The 24,099-nt window shown below is 46.8% G+C and overlaps 1 protein-coding gene across 6 annotated transcripts in view; it reads left to right on the top strand.

Moving 5' to 3' along the window:
• The first annotated feature begins 9 nt into the window (after positions 1 to 9).
• The window catches only part of LOC124057096 (E3 ubiquitin-protein ligase RNF123), an 84,984-nt gene continuing 60,894 nt past the window's right edge, over positions 10 to 24,099 (top strand). For 2 of the 6 annotated variants that reach the window (XM_046385215.1, XM_046385212.1), the window contains exons 1-29: positions 967 to 1,160; positions 1,773 to 1,882; positions 2,574 to 2,658; positions 4,272 to 4,351; positions 4,463 to 4,560; positions 5,030 to 5,084; positions 5,677 to 5,762; positions 5,852 to 5,938; positions 6,031 to 6,098; positions 6,767 to 6,892; positions 7,301 to 7,415; positions 7,670 to 7,774; positions 8,888 to 9,013; positions 9,149 to 9,241; positions 9,694 to 9,767; positions 9,868 to 9,985; positions 10,728 to 10,827; positions 11,407 to 11,468; positions 12,210 to 12,281; positions 12,816 to 12,936; positions 13,428 to 13,529; positions 16,047 to 16,147; positions 16,268 to 16,460; positions 17,071 to 17,216; positions 18,818 to 18,901; positions 22,156 to 22,263; positions 22,357 to 22,534; positions 23,183 to 23,257; positions 23,543 to 23,630. In XM_046385215.1, coding sequence (XP_046241171.1) covers positions 1,801 to 1,882; positions 2,574 to 2,658; positions 4,272 to 4,351; positions 4,463 to 4,560; positions 5,030 to 5,084; positions 5,677 to 5,762; positions 5,852 to 5,938; positions 6,031 to 6,098; positions 6,767 to 6,892; positions 7,301 to 7,415; positions 7,670 to 7,774; positions 8,888 to 9,013; positions 9,149 to 9,241; positions 9,694 to 9,767; positions 9,868 to 9,985; positions 10,728 to 10,827; positions 11,407 to 11,468; positions 12,210 to 12,281; positions 12,816 to 12,936; positions 13,428 to 13,529; positions 16,047 to 16,147; positions 16,268 to 16,460; positions 17,071 to 17,216; positions 18,818 to 18,901; positions 22,156 to 22,263; positions 22,357 to 22,534; positions 23,183 to 23,257; positions 23,543 to 23,630 — 2,828 coding nt within the window. In that variant the 5' untranslated portion in view covers positions 967 to 1,160; positions 1,773 to 1,800. Of the gene's footprint in view, positions 126 to 966; positions 1,161 to 1,769; positions 1,883 to 2,573; positions 2,659 to 4,271; positions 4,352 to 4,462; positions 4,561 to 5,029; positions 5,085 to 5,676; positions 5,763 to 5,851; positions 5,939 to 6,030; positions 6,099 to 6,766; positions 6,893 to 7,300; positions 7,416 to 7,669; positions 7,775 to 8,887; positions 9,014 to 9,148; positions 9,242 to 9,693; positions 9,768 to 9,867; positions 9,986 to 10,727; positions 10,828 to 11,406; positions 11,469 to 12,209; positions 12,282 to 12,815; positions 12,937 to 13,427; positions 13,530 to 16,046; positions 16,148 to 16,267; positions 16,461 to 17,070; positions 17,217 to 18,817; positions 18,902 to 22,155; positions 22,264 to 22,356; positions 22,535 to 23,182; positions 23,258 to 23,542; positions 23,631 to 24,099 lie in introns of those variants that run through there. The other 4 variants (XM_046385216.1, XM_046385217.1, XM_046385214.1 and 1 more) reach the window with 4 other exon arrangements.

Here is a 24,099-nt window from a genome sequence, read left to right on the forward strand (position 1 = left end):
AGTGAGGAAGAAAAGACAAAGTTTTTCCTGGTTTGTCTCGGGTGAGTCAGGTGAGGGGCGGAGCTTTGTCAGAACCAGTGGAATGCAGCTGGAAAACATGGAAGACCTGCCATGCAACGTTTCAGGTAAAGGCCACTGTGTACCATAAGGACTCTGTCAAGGACAACATGAAATATCTGAGGCAGAAGGTACAATGGAGTTAGTACAATATTTTAAAGTTGTAATAAAGTATCATGGAATACTGTATGTAAGTGTCATGTAGAATATTCTTAGGTGTTCAATGTGTTCAATCCAAAGTCCAACAACAATATGTAGACATGTAGAACAAGATGGGAAACAAGAATCACTGAAAGGTTAAGTTGGTATGTGAAGGCTCCTGTGGATCTCTGCAGGAAGGAGAACAGCTCAGTGGGAATCATCAGGAGGCTAATTATTTTAAGAATAATCTGCATTAAAAACTTCATGTCAAAGGTCAAGAGAACAGTCATAGTCACAGTTAGTGATTCAAAGGTGTGAACATTTTAAGCTTCCTAACATTAAAATGTTGTGCTGAATATGTGGAGCCAAATCCACGACCTCTGACCAGCTGCCTCTGAACGATAAATAAAGATTTGATGAAGTCCAGAAAGCTTAAAATGTTCTACAATAAAATGAGATAACGATAAAGTTTTAATCAGAGTTAATGAGAAAGTTTCTCATTAGGATGTCATTGGCCAAACAACAATCAGATGTCAATCCTGTTTTACTTTGAGATGAACCTGAAGTTCAGATTCAGATTTGCAAAACTATTTCTTCAGTAACCCGTCACAGATTCTGATCGATATTCTTCTTCTCCATTGATGAACTAAGCAGACTGTCAATCATTAACCTGTGAATGTGGTTTAAACCACAGCGGTACAAAAACGGAGAATCGGTCGTTAAATATAATCAGTTTACAAATGTTTTTGCTCTCGCGTTTTGCCATGTCACGGGACACATTTTTGTACCTACTGGCGCTCCGTAGCGTGAGAGGCGTTGACAAGAAGGCTGTTGTGGTGGAAATTAGCCGTTTAACTCACGACAGTAGCTTGTTTTACACATTTTATCTTCATCAGACTGAATAATACCACAGACGGGCGGATTTCGGCTGGAGGAGAGGCTCGGTGGAACAGACGGAAGCGGTCGGTGCTGCTGTCAGTTAGCTGTTAGCTGCTAGTAGTTAGCCGGTGCTTAGCAAACAGTGCCTGAGCCGTTAGCCAGCTAGCTGCGCCTGACATGTCAGACACCGCAGTGGAGCTCTGCGATGCTGTCACTTGTGACGGATGAGACGTGTAGTTTGAGAGCTTCACAGCCCGAGTGTTTCATACGAAGGAAACTTTATTTTACCGGTAAACGTAGCTAATCGCAGTTAGCTCACCCGCTGTGGTCTGATGTGGTTTAAGCTGCCGCACAGCGTTAGCTTGAGGGCTGTTTGCTAAAGACTGTGGTGGAACAAGTACTCCGAGCCTTTACTGATGCACAGGCAAAGCTGGGTCAAAGTACTACAGGTTACGGTGCATTCTAAGCTTCAAGTAGTAAAAGTACACAAGTATTCTGAGCTTCGTGAAACCTTCTGCAGGACTTCCACGTCACATTTGTAATCCTAAACTGAAGTAGTGCTGAAGTATCAGATGATAATCGGTGTGTAAGCGTCACGTCTGCAGGTCCACAGACAGAAGATGAAGGTGGAGCAGCTCTGCCCGGAGCCTCTGCGCTGTCACTGGACTGACCGAGGTGTCTGTGCTTCTCAGCAGGTGGGCCAGGTGACTCCACACAGACACGATGAGCTCTAAAGGAGGCGGCACGGCTCTGACCCGCCGCAACTACAGACTGGCCTCGGACACAGACAAACCCAAAGCCACAGGTACGTCGTGCTCATGCAGTACTGTACAGTACACATGACAGTACTGATGGCTTCAGTGTCAGGTCTGCTCAGAGGTGACGGGGAGCCTGAGCTGAGCTGAATATCTCTGACTTGTTTAACATTTAAGGACACTGATTGATATTTTTCACAATTTTCTGACTTTATGTTAACCAAACAACTCATTGATTAATTGAGCTTATTGAGGCTTGCTGCAGAGCCAAACACTCCTCAGGTTTTCACTCTGATTCTTCTGTATGTCAGACTTACTGATCCTAACAGTCAAAACGAAGACGTCCTTCAGTGATGGAGGACGTATCTCCTCTGACTGTTGTCCTGTCATCACTGATCTCTGATCAGAATCAGAATCAGAATCAGAATTCCTTTATTAATCCCTGGAGGGAAATTCTTGAATCAGATGACTGTGACTCCTGCAGGAGTTTCCTGTTGGAGTTGGTTGAACTGGGGCTCATTTTGACTGCAGCTGATGATTCTGATTCATCTGCTGATCATTAATAGAAGTGACTTAAATGATTACGGAATGAGCTGTCAGTTATTTCCCCGTTAATTGACCTGTTGATTAATTGCAGGTTTGGACCAGAGTTTCTGTTTTGGTGTCCTGGCAGATTTCAGTGTCTGACAAATGGGAGGAATTCTGCTCAGATATGATCTTCAGTGTGTCTCTCTCTGTCAGGTATAGTGAATGAGAAGCTGCTGAGTGACTACCTGCACCACGTGTTTCCTTCCACCAAACCGGGACCTGCACTGGCCTCGCTCAGGTAACGTCATGCAGTGTGAAAGGATTCTGGTCAGCCTGCAGGAACAGTTAGGATCATCTCTTTATCCAACAGCACAGCTGCTGAGTTTGCTTTGTGGCTGATTTACATCACAGAGACGAGGCGTGAGCGCAGCATGGATGCTTCATCAGCTCTGAGTTGACTCAGTGAACTGCCTGACATTAGAATTCAGTCATGTTTGCTTCTGGTTTTTCACAGACCCACAGACTTTTCCCCCAAAGATGCTTTCTGTCGTTTCAGGTGGTTCTTATCAGGCTGATGTTTGTTCAAGTTATCAGTTTGGTTTTAATTATTAATTTGATGCTATATTTGATGCACTGTGGTAGCCTCTGCTATTCAATACGCTGTGGTATGTTGGGGACCAGTGCAGTGTTCTATGGTCTAGTCCTCTTTCTTCCCTTATGAGGACTTGTATATAGCTGTATGTTGTACTGTTTTTACTTACCGTGTAAATTGTGTTAAATTGTTTTTGCACACTCTTTTTTTGCACTCCTCTTCTGTCCTTGTGAGCTGCCACAACAAGTGAATTTCCCCACTGCAGGATCAATAAAGTTCATCTTATCTTATCTTATCTTAAAAAGGCTCTGAAATGTCATGATTGACAGCTGAGCGCTGCTCCTGATTAGTTACTGTGGCTCCTCCTCCTCATCACTACTGCACAGACTCTGGCTCCAAATGACATCACCAGAACAAGATGGCAGCACTCGTATCAGGGATGTTTTGACTTCCCTTTTGTGCAGTGGGAGGAAGTGGAGACACGTCGGCCATCTTTAGCACCAGAGTCTGACTCTGTTAAAAGTTTTACATTTGATCTGTCGCTGCGTATTCAAACTCAACATTAGTCATCTTAAAGTAAATCCTTCTAAATGTCAGCTGTTCAGGTGATCATCAGGCAGAGTAAAATTAGACGCAGCCACAAGCTGAAAGATGAATCTTCTCACTGCCGCTCTAGCGCCACCAGGAGGATTTTAATGGATCATGTCAGTAGCTAATGTGTGGAGAACAGGTATACAGTTAAGTGTGTTGTCGTCAGTTTGATCTGAGGAGGAGGAGGCTCGGAGTGTGTGTGTGTGTGTGTGTGTGTGTGTTTGTGTGTCCAGTGGACTAGTGTTACAGTGGCCTCTTCCTTAAGCCTGGCAGGTTCGTGTTACCTCCAGCAGATCTAAACATAGACACGTTCATATGAACTCGATCTGCTCTGATGTGACGTCAGTGTAACCACAGGTGATTCGTCCACAGAAGAACAGTTTGTCAGCTCTTCCTCATGCCTGGCTCCCTGGAAGGGTTAATTATTGATCCGATGTTTGGCTCTGATGCAGCATCCTGTCTGTCTCCCTCACTGTCCCGCCCACAAAGCATTCTGATTGGTTACTCATCAGCCTGTCAACACTGAATAATCTGAATCTGCCAAGTGTCTGAGGTTATCATGTAAATGGGGTGGATCCGTTCAGATTGTGTGTGTTTTTTAATAGCAACATGTTTTTCAGGTCACTTTCAGATTGCAGGAGCAAAAATGTTGCTTGCAGATAAAATTGAAAAGAATATTTATGGATGGTTGATGAGAAAGCATCAGTCGGTTTTCTCCTGTTGGACAGGAAGCCTCTCGGTTTCCAGGAACTTGGTGCTCACCTGGAGAGACTGTTGTCAGAGGGGGAACCTGCTGAGGACAGCAGAGGTAAACGTTTTCTCCTGAAGAGGACAGTAAAACACCTGAACTTGTTTCTGAGTGCAGTCGGCTTCACGTTGTTGAACTCTCTGACTCTTCGCTTTGCGTCTGAATGTGCAGATCAGGCTGCCGAAGGCCGCCTGGGCCCTCAGCCGGTCGTCCTGGACCACACCAGCGGCTTCGAAGGACTTCTGTTTGTGGATGACGATCTCCTGGGGGTGAGATGTTATGTGTTCTTACGTGTTCTTCACTTCAGTCGGTTGTGGAGCTGATTCAGTCATCGAGTAATCGAGGAGTCACCAGCGATAGAAACTACAGTAATTAAGTACAATTTGCTCAAGTACTATACTTAAGTATGATTTTGTTAGTGGCGGGCCGTCAGGGCCAGCAAGGCCTTCTCTGCTGGCCTAAACACTGTCAGAAGCACTGAACTACATTTACAACTTAAATTCTAATATTTGTTCCATGAAGTTGTATTAAGGGTACCAAATGCACGGCCCGCCACTGGATTTTGTTACTTGTAGTTCAATTTGTATTTCACTTCCTTCAGTCGGCTTCATAACTTTCCAGATTCAGACTGTTAATACAAAAGATAAATGTTACTGATGGACTAAAGAAGCACAGACACAGATAATTAGAAACTTGCTGTATGTCTTTCTGTTTCTGAAGTATTTTTTATGATTTTAGGTCATCGGCCACAGCAACTTCAGCTCCATCAGAGCCACCACGTGTGTTTACAAAGGTGAAGCTGCTCTGCCTCCACCCCAGCATGTGACACAAGGGGCTGAAACGTCATGATTGACAGCTGAGCGCTGCTCCTGATTAGTTACTGTGGCTCCCCCTCCTCATCACTACTGCGCACACTCTGGCTCCAAATGACATCACCAGAACAAGATGGGAGCACTCGTATCAGGGATGTTTTGACTTCCCTTTTGTGCAGTGAGAGGAAGTGGAGACACGTCGGCCATCTTTAGCACCAGAGTCTGACTCTGTTAAAAGTTTTACATTTGATCTGTCGCTGGGTATTCAAACTCAACATTAGTCATCTTAAGGAAGTGAACACATTTCTGATGGATCCAGAGGGCAGCCTGCACCACATGACCTCATGTACACTTACTACACACCTCATGTGCCGACAAAGAATCTGATGATAAACGAACTGTCAGTGTTGTGATGATGAATCGTCTTGGTTAAACGTGTGGCCGCCAGCCTGCGTCGGTTGTTTCACTTGAACGTGTGACTGAGACTGCATGAGTCGTGACTGACTGAGCTGCTGCTGTCGACAGACGTCAGGAATCACAGCTGCTGAGTTCACGTCTGGTTTCTCTCTGCAGGGAAATGGGCCTACGAGGTGCTGATCTCCTCCCAGGGTCTGATGCAGATCGGCTGGTGTACGCTGAACTGTCGCTTCAACCAGGAGGTGCACACACACACACACACACACAGGACATGTGCAGCGTGTGCGTGCGTGTGTGACGTAACTGGCGTTTCTGTGTGTTTCCCCATCAGGAGGGTGTGGGCGACACTCCTGACTCTTATGCTTACGATGGAAACAGAGTGAGAAAGTGGAACGTGACGACCACCAACTACGGGAAGGTGAGCGATGACAGGAATGAAATCTGATGTTGTAAAGGAAGTTGTGTGACTGCCGTGTTGGACGACGCTGATAGCAGTTTGTCTTCTGTCAGTCGTGGGCGGCTGGAGACATCGTCAGCTGCCTGATAGACCTGGACGAGGGAACCATCACGTTCTGCCTGTGAGTAACGTCTGGAACAGTTCGTGGTGTTTGCGAGTCCTTGTCTTTGTCCCTCTGGGTCACATGCTCACAGGTAAACCGTCTCACGTCTGTCAGCCAGCAGCTGCTTAGTTTAGCTTCACATAAAGACTAAAACGAGGGCAAAGACCAGACTGTCCCTGTCAAAGGGAACAGGGCGACCTGCACCTCCAAAGGGCCGACTCGGTCTGCAGGATTTTCTGGGTTTTTCAGTGTAAACTCGCGCTCAGCTGACGGTGAAAAGCGGTGGTTTGGGTCACGGTGTGGGTTCCCTGACAGTGTCAGCATGGAGAGTGACTGAAGGGTTCGTCTGGAGTGGAAGATGATTTCATTAATAAATAGAGAGACAGACAGACAGCAGCTGTGGTCGAATGAATGGAGGTTCTGATTGTTTCAACAATGAAACCAGGTGTGTGTGTGTTAATGAGGGATAGCGGTGGGTGTGAATACAGGACCTTGTTACTATTTGAGCCAATATGGTGAACCATTTCCATCCTCAGGCCAGTTTGTGCATCCTCAGTACATCTAACATGTTACACAGTAAGTTAGCTGCTGTCAAGCAAGAGAGACGTGATTCAGTTCGTTTAACTTCCACTGTGGTTGTGTGTGTGTGTGTGTGTGTGTGTGTGTGTGTGTGTGTCCGTCCTCAGGAACGGCCAGTCTCTGGGCACAGCCTTCACCAACATCAAGATGGGTCCAGGTGTGGCTTACTTCCCTGCCATCAGTCTCTCCTTCAAAGAGTCGGTGGCTTTCAACTTTGGCAGCAGACCTCTCAGATATCCTTCTCAGTCCACGCAGGACACACGTGTCTTAGCTTCAGTGTTTTCTTTCACTTTGTGTCCAGAACGTGTCCACACTAAACCCCCACCAAACTTTTATTTTGACAGAGAGGGGAAATGTTTCCGTCCAGAAGCAACAAACTCAACTTTGGTGTGCATCTTCACTATGGAACAACAAAGTGTTTGCTATAAAACACTTTGACTTATCAAATGTTTATTCATTTGATTTCTGCGTCTGTAGAAATAAAAGAGAAACTAAATAAGAATTCAAAATGTATTAGAAAAGAAAAACCACCTGAAAATCAATATCTCACCTTCTGTCCATGGTTTGACAGTGTATGCGCTCATTGCTGTGGTCTCAGCTGGTTTGTGTGGACAGTTTGTCCTTAACGGCGTGTGACTCACGTATCCTGTGGACGGCTACCTGCCCCTCCAGAACCCCCCGACGGCAGACTTGATGAAAGCTCACAAACTGCTGGGCTACATCAAGAACGTGCTGTCCACTTCCATCGACCCTCAGGTACGCTCAGGTGACCAGGAACAGGACTCGGTCCTGACGAATCAGGCGGGTTTTTACATTTCTGTGCTGATCTGAAGAGTTTATGAAACAAATGGATATGAAACGGGTCAGACTGATTGGGATTGTTAGACAAAGACGCTTAATGAACTTTGTGTCCTTATGTTTGTGTTTCTGTTTGTCCCGCGTGGAGGTAAAGTCAGTTTAATTCTCGGTGTTTCTGAAGAGAACTTGCTGTCTTTGTGTCCTCGCTGCAGGAGGAGCGGCTGCTGGAGAAGGACTGCGGCCTCTGGAGGCTTCATGGAGAGCCCACGGTCCTCATCACTCTGGCTCACATCTTCAACCACTTCGCTCCACTCATGGTGAGACCACCGTGTCCTGCCACGCCGTCATGTTGTTGTTTCTGCCACAGCCGTGAGAGAAGGTGTGACGTTCACGTGTTGTCAGGAAATGACAGCTCATGGAGACATCTGATATACCAAAGTCCCCTGTAGTTTAGTGTTCCAGTGATGGCGACCTGAAGGTAAAGGTGACATTACTGAGAAAACTGACTTTATGATCTGCAGATAAAATCAATTCAGTATTGATGTTGGGATCAACTTTGAATTCAGCATCGATCACCACATTATGTCAACAGCTGCAGCAGCAAAGTGTTTGGCTCTCGGGTATTTGTAGTGTTTAGAGAAGCTCCTTTTAGTGTAGGAAGGAACCTACCGAAGGTCCTTCGTCCCAGTGGCAGTCAGAGTCTACAACAGCAGGGACCACCTGAATCCTCAGACCACCACCAACAAACCACCGTTTTGTACTTTTTGTTAACCTGTTCAGTATCTCTGCTGTACATATGTATAAATCTTCACTACAACTACTGCAACTGTATATTTGTTGTACTATAACATTGTATTTCTTTATTGTTATTTGTGAGGACCACATTTCCCTTCAGGGATCAATAAAGTCTCATCTTATCTTTAGTCAGACACAAAGTTTAAGTAATTCATGTGAGGATGATGATGATGATGATGATGGTTACATCAACCCAGGCACTTCAGAGTTTGGAGAAGTGGTTGTCAGGCCGGCCAACAGGATCCAGTTCTAGTAGCACAACCTGTAAAACAAAAATGTGTTTATGTGTTTGTTTAGAGTCGTAAACTTTGGTGCCATCTGGTGGTCATCAGGAGAACAGCTGTCAGTCAAGGACACTGAGCTGAGAGGACAGTTTTCTGAAGGATTTTTTCATAAACAATATGTATAGCATTAAGTAGTTTACTGATATAATGCAATGTTATAATGTTTATTTAAAGTCTCCTCTGAAGTGTGTTGTTCTTCTTGTTCCCCGTCTTTAAACAGCTGGAATGTGAGCTGCTGTTGTTGTTGTTGTTCTCACTCAGATGAAGCTGGATAAAACATTTATTTTTCTGTAGTTGTCTGAAGGGCGTAGTTGACAGAGTTGTTGGTGATGATGGTGCTTGTCTCCGCAGTGTAAAGTGTACCTGGTGGAGGACGTGCTGATGAACTTCCTGTTGGGGATTCTGGAGGGAGGAGGTTCAGTCATTGAACACCCGCTGATACAGCAGCTTCTGGACCTGTTCTGGCTACTGATGGAGGTTAGCACACACACACACACGCACACACACGTACACACACACACACACAGAGGAAGAGGAGTCTGTTCATGTCTTCTACAGACAGCCCAACCTGGATTCATCTGCTCCCCTGTCTGTCTGCCTGTCTGTCTGCAGGACTACGAGGTGAACGAGTGTCTGAAGCAGCTGATGATGTCTCTGCTCAGGGCCTACCGTTTCTCCCCCATCATCCCTGACTTGGGCTTCCAGGTGGGACATTTTGTTGGTCAGACAAGAGAAGAAGAAATTTGAAGACACCAACACTAACAGTCATGAAAATAACCAGCAGATTGATTGATAATGAAAATGATCATTGATGATCATGTAAATCATTAGCTTTAATGAGGTTGATGAAATATCAGCTCCTCGTCTTCTCACTGAGGAAGAGCTCTGGTGTTTATACAAAGCAATGAAAAGGTCATTTAATGAATGTGTGTGAACGTTTGCAACATCAGGCCTGTTGTTGAGTTGGTAGCTTAGCTTCTTCAGTGACCAGACTTACCTGTGTAAAGGTATTGAGTGTAACCTTTCCCATCTGCCCAGTTATCCTCATCAGCCAGTTTGCCATTTCAGTAAGTACATAGGAATGTTTAGGCAAACAGATTATCAAAATGAAAATGGTAAAGAGTGTTGCTGTATGATGATCTGCTCCTGTGTTTCAGATTCATTACCTGCGTCTGACCACAGCCATCCTGCACCACGAGAAGTCCAGGAAGTATCTGCTCAACAACGTCTTATATCCTTCTGTTAAACGTTGTTCAGGTGAAGCAGGTGTAAGCGAACGGTGCGAATGTTGAGCCAACGTTTGTGAAATATTCTCCTGAACAGAAGCTCACGTTTGACGTCCTGCGTTCAGTCGTGTTTTTTTACATCAAGACCCCTCTGAGAGTGAAGGAGGCGGGGCTAGAGGAGCTCATCCTGACCACCTGGTGGCCCACACACTTTGACAAGGAGGTAAAACCAGTTCGCCCAGTGCTGCTCGTGTCTCCTCCCACCACAGGTGACCAGAGAACTGATCAGCAGAACTCTCAGGTGATGCTGCCCGAACGCTTACACTCATTCATGTGTGTGGCAGCCGCGTGTTGATTTCAGCCAGCTTTAACGTTAAAGTTACTGAGCCAATAAATGAATACAACAATCTGCCAAACTCTGCAGATTTTTACTCTTTTTATTCTTGGCCTCTGCTGGTTTCGTCCTCAGTGGACTCGACAGTCCGAGTCCAGTCCACAGCACGCAGCAGGCCTGTGTGGTTTGCACCACACGTCTGAGGCTCACACGTGATGACTGACAGCTGACGCTTCAGAGATGCAGAAACTTATCGTCCCAACACTTTTGGACACTTTCAGGCTCAATGCTGTTGTGTTGCAGATGAGCAGAAGAGTCGACTTGCTGCCGTCTGAGTGCCCTTTCAGTTTGTTTTTATTTCAGAGTTTCTGTTTTTATTGTCTGTCTGAGTTAATTCTTGTTAAATGACTAAATGTGTTGCTTTGCTGCAGTGAAAAACCAGCAGAGTTGATGTTTTTTCTGGCTCGTTGGAGAAATGGAAGAGACTTTGTCACACCTGTCAGTTCCTTTTCCCTCCTTTTGTGACTGTTGCCCACCTGGAGACTCGTGGTTTCACTGGCAGCAGTCTCACAGAGTGAAAGTGTGTTGATGACGGGTTTCTGATGTGGTCGTGTCCGTGTTGTCCTGTCAGGGGAAAGACGAACGGGAGCCGGCGGGCGAAAGCGCTGACGAGCGGCTGAGGCGGCGAGCGTACGAGAGAGGCTGTCAGAGACTCAAGAAGAGGATCGAAGGTCAGACTTCACTTTCACTCCTGTCCTGTTGGTCATGTTTCAGTGTGAAGCCTCTTTGTGGTTTAAGTTTAGTCACTGAAACGTTAACGGTTAAGATGAATAAGCCGAGCGACAAGTCGCTGGCAGCAGCAGGTTTAAACGACTCGCCACCATGTGTGTGAAATCTGAGCGGGAAAAGTGGCTTCTGCGTTTGTGTTTATCACAGTCGGTTTGACATCCAGCGAGAGCAAAGGAATTAAACTTTCATCTGCATCAGTATGACAATAACACAAAGATTCTGTAGGTGAACGCGTTAAGAAAATGAGAGTCTGTAACAGCAGCCGACACAAATCTTTGTGTGTAACCTGATGATTAACAATACACAAAATATATAATCTACTCAGTGTACTGACACACCAGCACAGTTTCATTACGTACACAACACACACCTTGTGTTGCCTGAGTGCTGTTGCTTTTGTGACCGTAATCATTCTTACGTGCTCGTGCTTCAGGAACGTTTTTGGCGCATCAGAGTGTGTTTGCAGTGTGTTTTCTGTACGGACTTTGTGGATGATTAAAATGGTTCATTTCTCCTGTCAGTGGTGGAAGAGCTGCAGGTTCAGATCCTGAAGCTGCTGCTGAACAACAAAGACAAAACTACGGTACGTACCGTCGACGGTCAGGCGGCAGGGACGAGCGAGTCCATCGTTATCTCCGTCTGTTAGCCACTCAGTCATCTGTTTCTAAACAAGTGGAAGATGTTTGTGACCTCACAGTTAGAGAGCTATTCACAGAACACAGGAAGTCTTATCAGCTCCTTCATCATGAGCACTCTGATGACAGTACATCCTGTGGTTCAGCTGGGTACTCGCTCAGCCCCAACACACAGCCAGCAGAACTGCAGTACATTTCATTTCTGTCTTTTCCTCTGTTAGTTTATCATTTCAGTTTTTTGATGTCTTTGGGACTTTTGATCTTGTGTGCTTTCCGATGAGGGACAGAAACCATTTAAATAAGACAAACACTATTAAGCAAACAAGTGAAATAATCTTTTCTTCATGTCAGTGAATTGTTGTGTCTGTGCTTGTTGGCAGTTCAGTTGTCTTGTCAGTGAGCAGCTGATAGAAAGTCTGCACTGTAGCGTGTTATTGGCTACGCTTGGTTTGCGGCTGTTTGATTAAAATACTGAATCAACAACTTTGCGATTGGGTTCAGTTAATGTGACTCCTCACGACGGGGACAGAAATCCTCACAGAACAGTTTGATCACATCGACCGTCTGTCACCGGATGTTTAATTAATGTTTGTCAGAGTCAAACTGCACTGGTAATGAACTCCTTCCTGCCTCGCTGTCTCCGTCCAGCTCACAGTGTGTGTGTGTGTGTGTGTGTGTGTGTGTTTCAGGGCGAAGCCTCGCGGTACATTTTCCTGAATAAGTTCAGGAAGTTTCTCCAAGAAAACGCCAGCAACAGAGGGGTAAGAGGAAGTGGAGCACTGCAGCAGTCTGCGATGAGTCGCTTTGGTTTCATCCAATCAGGCTTTAAACTATGAGATAACAACTTCCCATATATGAATATTTCACTTTTCTGTGATCGTAAACTGAACCTTTTTAGGTTTTGGCCTGTTGGTCAGAAAAAGACGAGACTTTTGAATGTGTCACCTTGATGTTCAGGTTGGCCAGGATTCTGCTTCTTTTCTCAACTGCTCACTAAAGTCTGATTTTATTTATTCTTTTGATGTTCAACTTCAGAAGAAAGGAAAAGGTCAGCTGATGGTTTTGAGAAATAAAACATGATGTGTCACAGTTTGCTTCAGTCTCCTCTGTGGCCTCAGTGGCTGCAGAGTCAAGTGCGACCCCTAGTGGTAAAACCTGGTATTCCAGCCTGGTGCTTAAGTAAATATTGAACTGGTTTGAATAAACTGACCTCATCATTTCCTCCAGCGTCTGACTGCGCAGACACGTCCTTCCTGCCAGCCTCTGACCTGTGTGTGTTTTGTGTTTGGGAGCAGCACCCCACAGCTCTGTGCCCTCCGGAGTACATGGTGTGTTTCCTGCACCGCCTCATCACGGCTGTCAGGGCCTGCTGGGACGAGTCCAGCAGGAAGAGTCCAGGCAGCGTCAGCAGCGAAGGTAACCACACGGCCTCAGAGGACTCAGGCCTCCATCACACCTGTAATTACCTGCTCCTCCACTTTCACAGACAACAAGAAGAACTCCGTCCGATCAGGAGTTCAGTCGTAGTATCAAGGAGGGTTCAGGCCAAAGGAACAAGCCGACCAAGAAGTAAAATCTTGTACAGCAGATTTAATGGGAACAACTTGAGTGTTGTATTGTGAGAGCGTCAGATGTTAACCATCATGATGTAGTGCAGCAAGCAGAAGAAAAAGTTTAAAGGCTTCTCTTAACAAAAAAAAGTACCATAAAGTAGAGAATATCAGCACCAACATCAGAGCAGTCAGGTGATATCACAAACTCACTCACACACACACACAGGATGCACCAGCACTGGTTTCCTGTTTTCAGAGCAGGTTTAGTGTGCTTCAGGAGGGAGACGCTGGATTTTCCTCCTTTACGACACCACTTTGTGTTCGCTCTGACTCTCTCCTGTCGTCTCTCTGCAGAGGCTTACGTCCCTCCTCAGCTCTTCTACAACGGGAAGGTGGACTACTTTGACCTGCAGAGACTGGGCGGGCTCCTGTCCCACCTGAAGAAAACACTCAAAGGTTGGTACGTGTGTTTTCAGACACGTTTGTGCAGGCAGGGAAGCTCACCTGTGCAGTGAAGTGATCTTCACCTCTGGCCTGTTTATTAAATGAACTGGTGGTCGATCTGAGAGGAGTGGGGACTCCTGGACGAGAGGTCCGAGTCCACAGGTGGTTTGTTTGTGACGTGAAAACATCCACACGATTCTCTGACAGCATGAAGTCGGGCTGCTTTTTGATGTGTTGCTGAGGAGGCTGATGAAAACAAACTTGAGAATTAAAGCTTTAACGAGGCTGTTTTCAGCTTCATGGACTCACGAGTTTGATGAGGAGGAGGAGAACCGAAGCCTGCAGAGATGCTGAGCTCCACCAGAGGGAGGAATTACTTTGTGTCATCACAAACTCACATTCAGAAATCCACTGACTGTTAAAAGAACAGTTTGACAAACTGTCACATTTTCTTTTGTTTTTGATTGGATTATTTTTATCTGTTTTGTATTTTTTTAAACAATCTGAACAGAGTTTAGTTTTGCTCTTCCACCTTACTAAGTTGTTTGAATGAGTCATGTCCTGGAGGCTGCCAGGTGGACTCTGGTGTCCTGTTAACATTAAATGAAGACAAATCCAAGCAGCAGCGTCTCAGAGGAAGCGGCGGCCTTCGGACGGGGGCTCTGCTGTGTGTGCTCGTCGCCATCAGCAGGTGTGTCATGTGGATTGATGTTCCCTCAGCAGAAACGCTGTGCGAGCAATACGCTGCTCGTTCAGTGTCGGAGGAGACCGAGCGGCTCGGCCGGGATCAATTACCCGCCACAGCCATCCATTCGTTGTGATTTTTCCTGAGAGGTGGAGCTGCTCTGATGGAGGAGGCTGGTTGATCACATGTCCTCCAGAGAGAAACAGCTGAGGACATGAAACAAGTTTGTCCTTCATCAGCTTCCTTTAAAGTCTCAGTCCAGACCAAAAAGTCTCAACCGTGTTCCCCTCGGGATGGACTGGAACAGCGTTGGTGATCTCATGCACCATCAGGCCATCGTCTCATGTCCAGTACTTTGGTTTATGACCAGATACTGCAGAACTGATGACACTGAGATGCTGGCAGCCACAGTGGTGCCGTGAGCTAAAGCTGCGACCAGCTTCAGAAGTCTGACCGGTTCATGTGAAGATAATCAGTTGTGTCTCAGTGATAAGTGAAAGGACACACAGAGGCTGAAGCTGATGTGAACGCAACCTTCATGACTCATGAAGGATTCGTGTTGAAAACAGTCATTTCTGATGGATCGGGTCTCTTAAATGTTTTCTTTGTTAAAGCTCCTTCACAGAACAAAGCTGATGTGTGTGGACATGAATGTTGTGGGGAAACACTTGATGTTCTGTCCAGGAGCTGCTGACACAGTTTAGGACGTTCTGAAAGGAGAGTTTTGTGCACAAAATCCTGAGAGCCTCATTACTGACTTTGAGGACTCGGAGTCAGCAACAGATGAGTCCAGAGAGACTCGTACAGAGCGCGACGGGCCATGTGGACGCATCCACTCGTCCTGATGACAACTCGGGATCAAACATGTCGGGAGGTCACACTGTGTGTGCGTTGGTGTGTCTTAAAGCTCTTTCCTGTCCAGGCTGCATCTCCCTGCCTGCAGTCAGGGTTGATTAACACCCCATCGTTTAGCTCTGTAAGTCAGCAGGCCATTCATCTCCCACTGGCTGCTCTCATGATGTTGCGTCAACTGTTGTTAACTAAGTTCAATCTCAATTATTGATTAAGTCACTAATCAGTTTGATTGAGTGCCGGGCAGAGCTCTTCCATCTGCATAAAGTCCATGTGAGAGGAAGGGAACGTTTTACTGGGATGGAGTTTCCCTCATCGGTCAGGTGGAGCCACAGGGTCAGTAACAGACAAACTGAGAGTCTCACACATGTTCACATCATTCATACGCTTCCTGAGGACAGCATCTTCTCCATCATCATGTCCACACAGAACACATGCCCAGAAAGAAATCAGGAAAAAGCTGTTAAATATAAACACCTTAAGGTTCTCCCTGAAGTCCAAGTTAAAGTCCTTTACAGGAAGTTGGTTCCTTTGAATGAAAAACACCCTTTGAAGATGTCCTGATGTCTAAATGATTCAAACTCAGCAAAGTGTTGGCGAGCCAGCGGCCATCACACGACTGCAGCTTCATGCTTTGGGGAAATTTGGTCCACTGAAAGTGAGTTTTTGGCCAATCACAGGCTGAGATTGTCTGGCTGTTTGGAGAAGCACGTCTTTCCTCTGTTGACCAACAGCCGAACGTGACGTCTGTTGATATGAGCTGGAACCTTAGAGTTTCATCTGTTTCTCTGTGCTTTTTCATGTGTTTTCTGTCACGTCCGCGTCTTCTTCCTGTGTTTTCCTTTGGAGACGTGATGATGAAATCGCGGCTCAGAGCTTCTCTGTCTGCTTTAGAAGAAGTCACGTTTGGCTTCTTCTTCACTCTGGGAGCTGATCTGTGAAGTGTGCAGACTGAGCTGCTGTTTTAATCTGTTCATCTGTTTGTCCACCAGACGATTTGGCGACGAAAGCCAACATTATCATCGACCCGGCGGAGATCCAGGCCGCGTCCATGGATGACCTGGATGAGGACGAGGAGAGCGGAGCAGCACAGGTGTGCTTTATCAGTAGCATTTAGTTTTCTCTCTGAGGAACATCTGAAGGCCGTGAATTAAACTGTGATTTTAAGGAAAGCAGAATAAAGTCACCATTTGCTTTGTGTTTGTAACACCAGAGGCCGTTTGGCGCTGTGGCGATGGGCGGAGCTCTGGCGAGGCCCAGCTGGTTGAGTTCGCCCACTCTGGGTCGAGCCAATCGTTTCCTGAGCACGGCCGCCGTCAGTCTCATGACTCCCAGACGGCCGCTGACGCAGCCCGAGAAGGTGAAAGTTCGCACCCTGGCCGTGGAGCAGAGGACTGAGGAGGACAGTGAGTAATGTCCTGAACGTCTCTGAGTGACAGTAGTGGAGCTCATGTCTGTGGCAGAGCTTCACCGACGCAGGAGGTTAAAATGTAGAATATTGTTCACGTGTCGTTTCACAGCTTTGTGAATTGCAGTGTGCGTATGAGCTGTGCCCTCAGAGAGAATAATGACTGATGTAGATAACAACTGAAGTTTAATGTTGGGCTGAACTGTTTCTTCAACATCCAGAAAAGATTCATGAACGAATTAGCCGTTGTCAGATGTTCCTTTAGGAAGGCAGATTGATTTGCTGGACTCTGATTACTGCTGTCCTCGTCTCTGACAGCAGTAACTCAGCTGTCTCATGGGTGCTTCAGGCTGTTCCTGGGCACTAATTGAGGCGCTGACCGACTGTTCAGAGGAAAGAAAATCTGATGTTGTGAGAAGTCTGTCCGATGCCTCCAACATAATGACGTCCTTCTCAGCTCAGTGTCTCATTTAGCTGAAGTCTATGACCAGTGTGGTACCAGTCAGCCCACACCAGTGGACCAGAAGCCCTCCGGCTCCTCAGTTGGACCCACAGAACCTGCAGGCTCTCATTGTTTCTTTTCCTGTTTGTTGCTCTTCCACCTGAAGTTGAGGGAAGCCATGGTAACGACGGCCTGTTGCTGGGGCGACCGCTTGAGGAGCCCGATCAGCCAATCGCAGACAAGTCCCTTCTGGAAATTGTTGACGGGATCGTGATGATGTACAACCTGAGTGTTCATCAGCAGCTGGGAAAGGTGAGCTTGTGTTCTGAAACCTGCTATCACATTCTGTGAGTGTCTCTCTCTCTCTCTCTCTCTCTCACTCACACACACACACACACACACACACACACACACACACACACACACACACACTCTTGTGTCTGCAGTCACAAAGAGTTTCCACTGCAGTCCCAGGGCACCGAGAACCTTTTCAGCAATTTTATTTTGCGTTTTATTTTATGAACAGTCAGACAAAAAGAAAACCAACAGATACTGAGCGTAATGATCTGAGTAATCTGAAGATTTTCTGAGCAGAAGAGTTTTATTATGTGAGCAGAAAGCTTAACGTTGTATGTTTTATTCACGTGATAAACGGCCCTCTGGTCCGTCAGAGTGGCTGAGGTGAAGCCAGGAGCTGCACGGTCCAGTAAAAACTCAGCCAGCCGCCGTGTGATTCCTGATGGCTGACGTGATGTGCCGAGTGCGGCGCTGGGCGGCGCAAGATCAACTGTTCCTCTCTTCTCTCCTCCAGCCAATCAGAGCTCTTAAAGCAGTCATTCTCAAGGGAACAGAATTCATGAATCTGCTCAGCGTTTTGAAGTTCACAGAAGAAACATGAGAGGTGTTCCTCTCATGTTTCTTCCTGCAGATGTTGATGAGCTCTGAGTGACTCCAGCAGACACTGAGCTGGTTTGTGATGATTCAGGTTCAGATCCAGACCTCGGCAGCAGGACTGAAGGATCCTGCATGAGCTGGATTCTGCTGAGATGACCTGATTGTAAAAAGTGAAGCTTTATTAATCCCCATGGGGCTCTTTGACCTCCTCATCTGAACCTTCCTGACTGCAGCCGTGTGGATGAATAATGAGTTTGCATACATCAGAAAGCGTCGGCTCTGCTGCCTGAACGCCTGCTGGATGTTTGTGATTTTTGTCTGTTTATTGTCGGCACGACGACGACACCTTCACCTTCAGCTTTCGGCTGTCGTCTGTGATGGTCTCATCTTTCTTACTTTTCTACTCATCTCCCAGTAATCCTGCCGTTAAGTCAGAGTTGTTCTCTCTGTTATTGAAACGTAATTTAAAAATAAGTCGGCAGAGCTGGTGGCTTCACCCTTCATAGCTCCAAAACACCATGTGATGATGAGCCTCGCCGTCTGATTTGACGGAGGGGATTGGTCATCGTCTCAGCACGCTGTTGTTGTGATCTCTCTCATAGTGCGACGTACACATCAGTAAAATCCATTCCGCCTCGGGCTCAGCAAAGGATTTTGATGATCTTAGTCCAGTGAGAAGGTTTCATAATGTTTGAGTAGAGACGTTGTGAGTTTTAATAAAGAAAAGCCGACACAGCCGCTCACCGATGGCTTCTGCTGCCTCCTCACACGTGTCCTGGTTGTAGAACATTGACAGCTTCAGGTGATACGATATCAACCAAACCTTCACTGATGCAGCTTCTGCCCTGTGTTTAAAAACCAAACGACACACCTTGGTGCATATCGAGTCTGAATATTCAGAAACGAGTCTCAGTGATGAACATGTTACCATGTAAAAAAGCGAATATAAAGACCATTCATATGTCCAAACGGTAAGATTCAGGTGTGAGGAGAGAAGTCTGACGTGTTTCTTCTTCCAGATGGTGGTGGTTTCAGATGACGTCCATGAATACGCTGTCGCCCTGAAGGACACCGAGGAGAAGATCGCACGATGCCCCGCCAGAGTGAGTTCAGTCGTACTTCCTGTGTGGTCACATTTCACTCGGTTTGGGGTGGCGGGGATTCGGTGTGTAGTTCATGCCTCCGTATGTGTGTATCAGTTTGTGTTACATCAGCTAAACTTAAATACAACCGGCTTCAGTTTCAGCTTTAGCAGTTTGTTGATAGTCGTGTTGTTTGTTGGTGCTCAGCTGAAGATAATTGGCCCGAGCTGCAGTCAACACACCTGTCAGCCTGCTCTAATATCTCATCTCATTAGCAAACTTTACAGGCACAACCACAGTATCTGCAGACGTAACCCAAACCGAACTGTCACCACCTCAGTGTCATGGAACACATCGTGTCTCTGCTTGTAAACCATTTTATTGTAAACCATTTTATTCACCGCGGGAGTTCTCCTCGTTCATCCTGGTCAGTGTTTACATTCCACCTCAGGCATGTGTAACGGAGGCGTTACAACACCTAGCTGACCAGGTATCAGACATGGAGGCTAAACATCCAGACTCCCTGCTCATCATTCTTGGGGATTTTAACAGAGCAAACCTCAGCCAAGAACTCCCAAAATACAGACAACAGATAAGGTGTCCCACCAGGGATGCTAACACACTGGACCACTGTTATACTGTTCTAAAGGACTCCTACCGCTCTGTTTCCCGTGCTGCTTTGGGACTCTCTGACCACTGCATGGTCCATCTCATCCCAACCTACAGGCAGAAGTTAAAATCAGCAAAGCCTGTAGTGAGGACAATTAAGAGATGGACAGCTGAGTCAAAGCTGGAGTTACAGGCCTGCTTTGACTGCACTGACTGGAGTGTCTTCGAGGCTGCAGCCACAGACCTGGATGAACTGACCGACACTGTGACATCCTACATCAGTTTTTGTGAGGACTCATGTGTGCAGACCAAAACCTTCTGCACATACAACAACAACAAACCATGGTTCACCAATAAACTCAGGAAGCTGCGCCAGGCTAAGGAGGAGGCCCACAGAAGTGGGGACAGGGCCCTGTACAAGCAGGCCAGGAACACACTGACGAGGGAGATCAGAGCTGCAAAGAGGTGCTACTCTGAGAAGCTGAAAAACAGGTTTTCAGCCAACAACCCTACTTCAGTGTGGAAAGGCCTGAGAGACATCACCAACTACAGGAGCCCATCCCCCCACCCTGTGGGTAACAAAGGACTGGCAGAGGAGCTGAACAGCTTCTACTGCCGCTTTTCACACCCTCCTCCCACCCCATCCACAACACTCAACCTCTGTGCCATACCTGACACCTCACCCTCCCCCCTCAACTCAGACCTCCTACCAGCACTGAAGGTCAATGTGGAGGAGGTGCATCGGCTCTTCCAGAGGCAGAAGACCAGGAAGGCTCCAGGACCTGACGGAGTGTCCCCCTCCTGCCTGAGAATCTGCGCTGACCAGCTGGCACCCATCTTCACCCTGATCTTCAACAGATCTCTGGAGCTGTGTGAAGTACCCTCCTGCTTCAAACGTTCCACCATCATCCCAGTCCCCAAAAAACCCACCATCACGGGGTTGAATGACTACAGACCCGTCGCCCTGACGTCTGTGGTCATGAAATCCTTTGAGAGGCTGGTGCTGAACCACCTGAAGTTCATCACAGGCCCCCGGCTTGACCCCCTGCAGTTTGCCTACCGGGCAAACCGGTCGGTGGATGACGCAGTCAACATGGGACTGCACTTCATCCTCCATCACCTCGACACCCCAGGGACATATGCCAGGATCCTGTTTGTGGACTTCAGCTCTGCATTCAACACCATCATCCCAGAAATCCTCCGCCAGAAGCTCTCACAGCTCACAGTGCCGACCTCCACCTCTCAGTGGATCTACAACTTCCTCACTGACAGGAGGCAGCAGGTGAGGCTGGGGAGCATCACCTCCAGCACCAGAACCATCAGTACTGGCGCCCCCCAGGGGTGTGTTCTTTCCCCGCTGCTCTTCTCCCTATACACTAACGACTGCTCCTCAGGGGACCCGTCCGTAAAACTACTTAAGTTTGCGGACGACACAACTGTAGTCGGCCTCATCAAGGATGGTGATGAGGCTGCCTACAGACGTGAAGTAGACCAGCTGGTCCTCTGGTGTGGTCAGAACAACCTGGAGCTTAACCCGCTCAAGACTGTGGAGATGACAGTGGACTTTAGGAAGAACCCACCCACCGTACCTCCTCTTACCATTCTCAACAACACAGTGTCTACTGTGGACTCCTTTAAGTTCCTGGGAACTACAATCGCCCGGGATCTCAAGTGGAAGTCCCACGTAGACCTAATCAGAAAAAAGGCCCAGCAGAGGTTGTATTTTCTGCGACAGCTGAAAAAGTTCAACCTGCCTCAGGAGCTGCTGACCATCTTCTACACCTCCATCGTCCAGTCTGTTCTCTGCACTTCCATCACTGTCTGGTTTGGATCGGCCACCAAACAGGACAGAAACAGACTGCAACGGACAATCAGGTCTGCAGAAAAAATCATCGGGGCCGACCTGCCCTCCATCCAGGACTTATACCAGTCCAGGGTCAAAAAACGGGCAGGAAGCATCACTGCAGACCCCTCACACCCTGCACACAAACTGTTTGATCTGCTTCCCTCTGGTAGGCGTTACAGAGCTCTGTATGCCAAGACCACCAGACACAAAAACAGTTTCTTCTCCCAGGCTGTCTCCCTGATCTCCCCATAAACCACCTGCCATTGTGTGAACCATCACACTGTTTGCACTACCTCATTCCACCGTTTGCACTACATGTATATATATATATATATATATATATTTTTTTTTCTTGTAAATATTTTATTCTTCTTTTTATTATTATTATTGCTTTTTTGTATTTTGTATGGTGCACAGGACAGAGAAAAATCCGGAGTCAAATTCCTTGTATGGTCACACATACTTGGCAAATAAAGCTGATTCTGATTCTGATTCTGATTCTGATTCACTTCATAATTAAATGCTTCGAAGTCCATTTAAAGTAAAATGTGAGGATTTGCTTTAGAAAAATATTCAGAAAACACGATCAGCGAAGGCTTTAGTCAGATCCAAATCTGGAACCTGTTATGAGTCATGATAAGACACAAGTGTTTATTTAAGTGTTTACTTCCTCGCACTGACGTGTGGAGGTGAGGAGACACACTGAGCTGCCTGCGGTATCGTCAGACTTTAATAACATAACAAGTTTGTAAAGATGACAGCCATGAAGACCCCCCACCCTCCTGGTAACAGGACCGACGCTGTGCTTTCTGTCTCTCAGAGACCAGACATCCTGGAGGAGCTCCAGAAAAGCCAGAAGGTTTTTGCAGAGAAGCTGAACCACCTGAGCAGGAGACTCGCCTGGATCAACGCCACCATCTACTCCAAGGTGATCCAGCTGCTCAGTGTGTGTGTTCGGTGTGTGGACCGTTCGTCCTTGTCTTTTCTCATCTGTTTATCACTTTGTCTCACTCTCATCCAGGACAAGATGCTGGATGTGTACTGGCTGCTGTGTGTTTGCATTCGGACCATCGAACACGCGGACAGCACAAGCTCTTTGTTCGCCTTTACACCAGAGTTCTACCTCAATGTGGCCATGAATGCATACAGCGCCCTGAAGAACTACTTCAGCCCTGTAAACACCATGGATGAACTGCCAGGTAGAACACAGTTAATACTTAGTTTACTGCAAACCTCTGTGAAAACATGAATTTCCCTGTTGTGTCTTGACTGCTATTTGGGGTTTATGTCTTCCTGTTTTCCTAACTACATTCAGGAAAAATTCCTACCTCATAGATGAGGTAGGAATTTGAATTCTGAATGGATGGGGATGGATGGGGATTAGTCTGTTACAGGACAGTCCTGACTTAAGAATTATTGTTATATTATTATGGTGATGACAGTGAGGATGGGAGCAACATGGACAAGCTAATGCTTAGGTTAGCCTGTTAGCTTTAAATTTCCCTGACCCTGTATCGCTAACAGGAACTGCTAACAGGAGCAGCTAATAGGAACTGCTAACAGGAGCAGCTAATAGGAGCAGCTAATATGAGGTGCTAACAGCTGTTAACAGTAACACAAGGGCTGTCCATTCAGTCCACTTTGGACCGTGTTGTCTCAGCATTGAGGTGGGGGCTGCGTGCTGCATTAAAATGTATGAAAGGGGCCTTGCAGAAATTGATTTATCGATCAGGTTGTGTTGAAGTGGCTCTTTTCAGGTTGTCAGCACATGCTCAGGCTGACGTCACCTGTGGGTCACATGCAGCCAGCTGAACATCAGCTTCATGCACGTGTGTTTTCACCCCCAGGCTACGAGGACACCTTGACTCAGCTTGCTGCTATCCTGGCCAAGCACTTTGCAGACCCACGTATAGTTGGAACAGGTGACCCCCCCCCCCCCCCCCCCCCCCCCCCCCCCCCCCCCCCCCCCCCCCCCCCCCCCCCCCCCCCCCACACACACACACACACACACTCACACACACTCACACAGATTAAGACAGCTGACGTAATAACAGAAGCAAACTGATGTTTGTTATCCTGCGAAGTGGAGCAGAAGCACTTCTGTAAAGTGTCACATGATCTTCAGCGTCACCACCTGTTCAATAAAAAATGTTTGCTGCATTTGTATTGGTTGTTGTATTGAAAACTCTCCATGGTCTTCCTCTCAGATATCAAAGACTCTCTGATGCAGGCCCTGGCCAGCTACGTCTGTTACCCACAATCCCTCAGGGCCGTGGAGAGGATCCCCGAGGAGCAGTGAGTGTTCGGACTCTCCTCAGTTCTCTTGCTGAGCAGGATAGGGGGAATCTTTACTGTTTTTTCCTTTCAGACGTTTCTTCTCTCTTCTGAAAACGTGTGTGCAAAGCAAATGGAAAACAGTCACAGAGAGATTCAACACGCACTGCACCAGATTTGCACCATGGCGTCCCTCAGGGCTCCATGCTCGGCCCCTTTGGAGATTTTAGATTTAAAGATTTAGATTTTGATGAATCTAAGATAAACACATTACGTCAGTGTCTCACTCCTGTTTTGTGTTATTTGAGTACAGCTGAAGGGGATCTATTGATCCACAGAAAAATAATTTTTTAAAAACACAAATAACAAATTGTCTCTTGTTTTTTATCTGTGAATGTTTTCTTGTTGTCTGAACATATCTGGACATTTGAAGACGTTACTTTGTGCTCAGGGAAATAAGAGAACAAGCAGATGATTTCAATTCAGTTCA

The sequence above is a fragment of the Scatophagus argus genome, chromosome 3 (assembly GCF_020382885.2).
Source record: "Scatophagus argus isolate fScaArg1 chromosome 3, fScaArg1.pri, whole genome shotgun sequence".
NCBI classification, from domain to species: Eukaryota; Metazoa; Chordata; class Actinopteri; family Scatophagidae; genus Scatophagus; species Scatophagus argus.